At 30.2% G+C, this 7,579-nt stretch overlaps 1 protein-coding gene across 1 annotated transcript in view; it reads left to right on the forward strand.

The window, feature by feature from the left end:
• The first annotated feature begins 340 nt into the window (after positions 1-340).
• Positions 341-7,579, forward strand: part of LOC106473589 (ring canal kelch homolog) — a 29,205-nt gene continuing 21,966 nt past the window's right edge. The window contains exons 1-6 of the mRNA XM_013934274.2: positions 341-451; positions 764-1,069; positions 2,045-2,197; positions 3,796-4,001; positions 4,459-4,659; positions 5,841-5,940. Of these exons, the coding sequence (XP_013789728.1) occupies positions 341-451; positions 764-1,069; positions 2,045-2,197; positions 3,796-4,001; positions 4,459-4,659; positions 5,841-5,940 (1,077 nt within the window). The remainder of the gene's footprint in view (positions 452-763; positions 1,070-2,044; positions 2,198-3,795; positions 4,002-4,458; positions 4,660-5,840; positions 5,941-7,579) is intronic.

A 7,579-nucleotide genomic window follows, 5' to 3' on the forward strand; every position in this document is an offset into this window, starting at 1 on the left:
TAAAAAAGGAAGCAAAGTTAGATATTATCCACAGACGTCTGCTATATAATTCACAAGATATGCCTTAGGAGTACTTTAAGTTGAATTATATCTTTTATCAATTAAGTGACAAAACTACAAAAGGAATTATATTGAAAGAACCCTATGATTTTGTTCAATCATTTTAACGCTATAATCTTGATCCTATTTTCATTAGGCCTTGGACGTGTATATATGTATGTATGCATAAAAATGCGAATTCTATAACTTAACAACTAAACGTTATATTCACTATTTTAGTTTAATGCATTTTTAAATTATTTTTTAGGTTTCACAGTAACCTAGCATTATATTATTCAGAATGAATAACTCCGAACAAGCAAACACATCTCCACAACAAAATTGTATTATAATCAAGAGTGATGAATCTATCCGTAAACTTGTCGAAAGCTACTCTCCTACAAAGTCATCAGTAAGTTGTTTGTGTTTAAGAAAGGAAAACAATATATTTATCAAATATTTAATGTGAACTACGTTTGCATTTAAAAAATTTAGTAAAAGACATTCAAATCAGTAAAAAAAATAGTATCATTAGTAATAATAAGCAATTAGATTAGGTTTTTTTCATGTTACAGAAAAATATGCAGTAAGTTTATTTAAGTTTAATGTTAAGAACAAAAATTAAGTTGGGATTTTTTATTTAGTTCTTAGATTGACCAACAGCTACTTTGTGCATTCTGTTTAACGTTGAATTATCCATGGCTGTTCACTTATCTTTTTCCAGAATAACAACATCTCTTCTGTCAATGGCGGTTATAAAAATAGTTGCCATTATCCAATTGCTGACCATTCTGCTGAAAGCGTAGATGTTGTGCAAAAAACCAGCTCTGACTCTTTCACTATTGAAAACCATACAAAACATTTCGCCAGGCTAGGAATTCATGCTGAAGGGTTATGGAAAAGAAATGTCATGACTGACATTTCAATAAAAATTAACGACAGAGTATTTTACGGCCACAAGGCAGTTTTGACCTGTTTTAGCCTATTCTTTAAAAAGAGACTTCTAACTAGTACGCTACCTATTAATAAGGTGTGTTCAAACTTTATATTATGTCATTACTGGCTAATATCTTATACTTCATTTAAGAATAAGAAATTCATCAGATTTTTTTATTAAAAATTATTCTATTTATTTTTATAGGAAATATCAAAAACTTGTATTAACAGATATTATTAATAACCTAGAAACGTTATGTAAAAAAATGAAAAAATAATGGCAAAGGAGCTACATAGTGATTTTGCAACTAAAATAATAATTTTCTTTTCACTTAGTTTGTTATTTTTAATTGTGTAAGAAGCTGTTACATTATTAATTTATTTATGTAACAAATGATACGATTTTTTATGTGTGTTGTATTAGAACCTGCCTCTTGATTTTATAAGGTGCTATTTCAAATATTTGATACACTTCTGTCACCAATTAATTATGTTATTTTTTCTATAACTTCGTGACGCATGTGGGTTCTAGACTTAAAATTTACATTAGAAAACTATACGCATTTGTACTGTCGTGACATAGGAGTATAAATGATAAGTACCAGTGTCAGATGAATAATGAACTTAATTTTTATAATTGAAAGTGTCACATTTGATAGGTATGACTGTTGTGGTTATTTAAAATTTTTGTTATGAAAGTGTTCCCTGACAAAAAAATAATAATAGAATAGCAACAAAGTGAGTGACGTGTCCAGATAGCAATATCAGGAAATTAAAACCTTAACGACTAACAGCCTGTGGGGCACTACATTTCATAAAAACTAATCAATTAATTTCCTTTAACTGTGACATTTTAATATATTGAAATTGTTTAAAAATCGTTTAATGTTCATTAATATATTATTGATTTATCTTTTCTACACAACGTAAACCAGTAAATGAGAATTTTATTTACAAGCAACGTTGTCTTTTCAATTGCTGTTTTATATGTCTATATTTTATTATTGACAATTGAAAAATAATACACTTGCAAAACATACAGCTATTTAGCTTGTTTTTTTTGGATCAGGTGGAACTGATAGGGATTAATTCAGAACCCTTTGATTGTTTATTGGAGTATATGTACACCGGAAAGTTAAGAATAACTCATCAAAACGTAGTCGACCTTTATATGGCTGCTAAAAAACTTCAGGTAGAAGAGGTTCTTTACAAATGTTTAGAGGTATGTAGTGATTATCTTTAAAGACACATATAATCGATTCAGAAAAAGTGTAATATCATACATTTTTACTTTTATACGGTACTTATGAAAACTTTACCGAATTCAATATTTTGTGAGCTCATATTGTTAACAATACTTCCATACTAATTAATTCCTAAATTTTACTAAGTGGCCATTTCAGAGGATAAGCGGTGTACAAACTTTATTCACCAATTTTTGATGAGAACTTATAGTAAAAAATTTGATTTTTTTGGTAATAAGAAGACATTAAAAAACGCTATTATTAAAGAATTAGATTCAAATTTATTAGAAATTCACTGATTTTGTGAGTTCATTGGTCCTTTACTAAGTCTGTTTAATATCCGAAAATAAACTTATATAATATTGCTTTTTACAAATGCATGAAAATAGTTACATATGTTCCTGGCTGATATAAAAGGAACATTGTTATTGGTGTTAGCCCCCCAGTGGCACAGCAGTATGTCTGCGGATTTACAACGCTAGAATCCGGGTTTCTATACTCGTGGTGGGCAGAGCACAGATAGCCCATTGTGTAGCTTTGTGCTTAATTACAAACAAACAAGTTATTATTATTCAGTATAGGTAAATTATTATCACAAACATTTGACGGAGTTGTACAAAGTCTGGCCAAAAGACTTGAGAAAGGACCCCCGAATTCATTAATTTAATTTTGTAATAAAATTTTGAAGACTAGACTCAAGATAAAATGCCTTATGTGGTGTTCAGAACAAAATTATTACTGATAACCTTAATAAATGATCATTATATTATATTGTTATACAATGGAGATATGGGACTGATTAATAAAATCAACTAGAAACTTTTCTCTAATTGAACGTTCTCACTATAACTGTAGTGCTTACCACAGTTCCTAGAGGTTTTTATGGTTGAGCACGTTGTTTCAGTTTTTAAGGAAGATGTTCTGTCTCCATTAGAATGTTTTACTTTTTTACTGATATTATTTGTAATTCCCTGTTTTTGAAACTTAACTCTGATTTACTTACATATATCTCATATTTAAATTAAAACAACGTGAACACTGTCAAATTTTCCATACTGATAATAATCTAAAAACAATTTTACTTTGAACGAATGTATATTGCCATACTTTTTAGACGGTGTTTTGACATAATATTTTACCTTTCCAAAATAATTTGTATATATACATATACAAAATAATAAAATTATTTTATCAAGAGGGTAACTTAAAAATTTATATATAATATTGAATAGGCATCAAAAAAAAAAGAAGAAGAAGAAGAGAGGTGGTCTGAGGAAACAAAAGTAGACTATATCGTTTAATTTCCAATAAAGAAACGAGAATAATATGCTACGAAAATAGTTTTTAGTTCAGTATCACTAAAATTTTATAGCGTGGGGGTTTTAAAATAGCTAAAAATAACTATTTTAATGAAAAACCTAAAGAGAAGATTATACCTTTTATAGTGACCCATTTTTCCAAATATACATATTGATAATTCATTTGTTAATAGACTATTAGAGCAAATAACAATTTTAGTTAAAACTTGCTCGCCTATTTTACTCTTGTAACATTTTGATTCGTTTTTTTTTTCTAGTCAATAGATATAAGAAAGAAAGGAGCTCGACATCCAATATTTGCTTATTCATCTGCAAAGAAACTTGGCCTTCAAGATCATTGGTTACGAGCCTATCAAGCGATTCAGGAGAAATTTGAAGAAGTGGTAAAAAGTTCTGAATTTTTATCCCTTGGGGTAGATGAAGTGTGTGAAATACTGTCAACCGATATTATTGGGACCTTCAGGTTTGTGTTTTAAAAAACTATAACCATCGAGTGTATGATAGTGTTGAAATAAAACATAACTGATGTTTGTTTGTGTTTTCATGGTTAAAATAGAGCATTGCGCTTACATTATATAGTCAAAACATAAACAATTTATCACATCTTGACAAAATGTTTGTTTATAAACATACGATCTGACGATAACAGTGTAATATGAAAGATCCTTATTAAACAGTAACACTTGTTTTAGGAAAATGAACAACAAGATGTATATATTTAACTATACAGTAAGGACAAAAATAGATCTTATACACGAGCTCTTGATAGAATTTATGCATTCTCTCATACTGAAGGTTGTTAATCACTGTGAAAAAATAGGTTACTTGTATTCCCTATCAAAATTCTGCACATTAACTTTCAATGAATTATATTACTTAAAACCTGAGTGATATGAACATTATTTTCATATTTGATTTAGTGAACTGGTGGTGTTCCTGGCGGCCCTGAAATGGCTAAATCATCAGTATCCCGAACGGCAGATACACATTGTTAAAGTTATGAGATGTGTTCGCTTTTCCTTGATGTCTCCAGAGGAAATCCTTGGGTGTTTTAACCCTCCTCTATTTAGCGAGATACTTGATTCATCCGAAGTCTTTACAATGCTTCTCACGTCCTCCTTGTAAGTTCAGGAAAACAACGATATCTTATAGAGTATCTTAACAGTAATAGTTTTAGTGGATAATAAAATGTTTTGTACTCTGTACTAAAATTGCATGCCACTGTTATTCTTGTAATAAAATAGGGATTAATAAATTATAATTTGTTTTATTACCCTAGCCCAACTGAGGTAGTAGTGATATACACCCAAAAACTGTTTGTTTGTTTTTTATGGACTTGAACAAGGAACTAGTCTGTTGCAATTATGGAAAAATAGACCAAATGTCAATGGTGTGTGTGTCTACACATACACACACATATATATATAAGCAAAATGTATCCGAATCTCTAATGGCTCTGTAGTAAGCTTAAAGGCTTATGATGATAAAATGACCTACCAAATGAGTATTCATTGCTTCTTGTGTTAATCACCAAAATATTTCACCTATAGTGAACGAAGACTTATCCTCAAGTCAGCAAAACACAATACTTTTTTTTTAGAAGTTACACCTCTTACAGTAAGGAAGAATATTTTTTAAAACGGTTACGACGTTTCTCGATCAATGGTACGACCATTCTCAAGTACAATGTAAAAGCTGTAATTTCTAAAAAAAAGTAAATATAATCAGTAAGTAAACTGAAACGAAACTATTAAAAACATAATATCGTCCAAAAACTTGGTCTGAAACCGTTAACTAACATACACAACCCTACTGCTGAGCTTGTACATGTATAATCCTCAGGAGTCAACCGATCGGAAATTGGGTGTCAGTATAGCAAATTAGAATATAGATATTTCTAGCCTAACCGAAGTTTGAAGTATACTGAACAGGTTTCTATGATCTCCAATAATTTACGATATTTGTTTTATTCTTCCAACTTCAGTTAGCTGTCTTTGAGGTTTGTTTTATTCTTACATAGTACCTACATATCAGTTAATATATATATATATATATATGTATTATGTATTGGTATTTTTCATTAAGACTTGCTGATTCAGTACTACTAACTTCAGGTGTTTTAATTACACGCATACTCTCCCATATCTACACTGAAAACAAGATATCTTCTGGACCTTTACCCATCCACCACCATGTATACAAGTATAGATATTACTTACTTACCAACGACTCACATAAACTGTCAGTTTGTGATTGTTATAAATGGGCAACATTAAGCTACTAAATGATAAAATGTTTACAGATATATCCTAGCGAAGGTGGAGAAGCAAGAGAAACGCTTCAATGTATTCGCAGCGCAACCGCGAAACTTCCTTCGTAAAGACACTTCTGTGAGAAAATGGGTAAGGTTATTCTGTGATACTATCTGTCTACTTAAGTTACTGTACATCGTTTATAACGTTAGAGCTTTATAAAAAAATACAAATATATGTGTATATATATATATGTATATATAATATATACTAGAACTTATAATTACTTAACTGTGCATTTATAAGCGGCCCACGAATTATCGAAATGTTAAAACCTGCTATACGTGAATGAAAATAAGAAGAGTATATATATATATATATCTGTGTTAACGGTAGATCTGTGATAAATATAATTACTGTAAAAATTAGACGTAAGACTTTTCTAAAGCTTTTTTAACTTGAAAATAAATGTGTGTAAAAATTGTGATATTAATATTGTGGTATTCTCAGGCGCACTGATTTCCCTTTAAGACTAATCGGGTAGAAGCCGCAGAATAATAGGTTTCAAAAGAAAATGTATTACGGAGTGATTACAAAATCTCTGACCTCGTCTGAGTTTGAAACAAAGAAACAGACTGAAAAGATGTAAAACATAATGAAACAACCTTTATTCAACACTCAAACAATCGAAGTTGGAGCTCTCTAATGAATCTTATACTATACTAGTCTAGAAAACAATGCATTATATACAAGAAATTATAGTGCTATTCTTCGCAGGGTGCAGGCACTACCTTCGTGACCATTGACCATTCCCATCGCAATATAAGGGAGATTATATCCTCTAGGTATCACCTGACATGCCAATGGAAAATATTACTATCTATTTCTACATACCACTTTACAAGAATCTTTACCACGAGAAAGAGTGCATGTAACAACCTAGTCAAATGACTCAGTTCAGTAGATAACTAGCGCAAAAAGAATTTAATGACTCCCCTGACCAACATTCTTGATTAACCCTTTCTTATCTGAAGTATGGTGTAAAGCCAGTTTTATATATTTACTGATAAACATTAATAATTCATAAACGTCACCAAATCTTAAACACAAACATTTTTAACACATTGCATGATACCTATGAATCCTTTTCAATTACACATTTGATAGTTTTGTCAACTTATGATTGATAATGCAATCAAATCCACTCCCTCACATACCTATTTACTACGCCATTACGTATGCGTTAGGTAACACTAACAGTTAATCTGATAGTTTTGATGCATATGCCATAGTACTAGTAGGTCTAATGACGCGTACGCTAGGCCATTTGAAAGAAATTGTGCAATAAAAAAAATCGTGTAAAATATTAAAATTAATAAAAAAATAGATAGAATTTATATCACTTTATTTTGTAAATAAAACTTATTAGTGGTCTACTTTTAATAATATATCTAACATGTGTTCAAAAAACGTAACTTCACTTACCTTTGACTGAAGGCGGAATACCATTCTAGCGTTGATTGGTGGCTTAGCCTCAGGCTCCAGTTACAAAACTAAAGTTATTGTAAACAAAACATTAACTACCGAGACAATTAATTCATTAAGTTAATTTACTATCTTTCTGTGACTTACAAATATCAGAATTACATAACTAAATGACGATAATTCGATGACGAGGAACCCACTTTGAGACTAATAATGGCTGGAGACGGTTTGAATGGGTAATGAAAAAACTTTAATATAAGTTTAACATAACAGCAAATGTACAACGTTTCGACAAGGTTTTGTC

Source organism: Limulus polyphemus, unplaced genomic scaffold (genome assembly GCF_000517525.1).
Source record: "Limulus polyphemus unplaced genomic scaffold, Limulus_polyphemus-2.1.2 Scaffold6301, whole genome shotgun sequence".
Taxonomy (NCBI): Eukaryota; Metazoa; Arthropoda; class Merostomata; order Xiphosura; family Limulidae; genus Limulus; species Limulus polyphemus.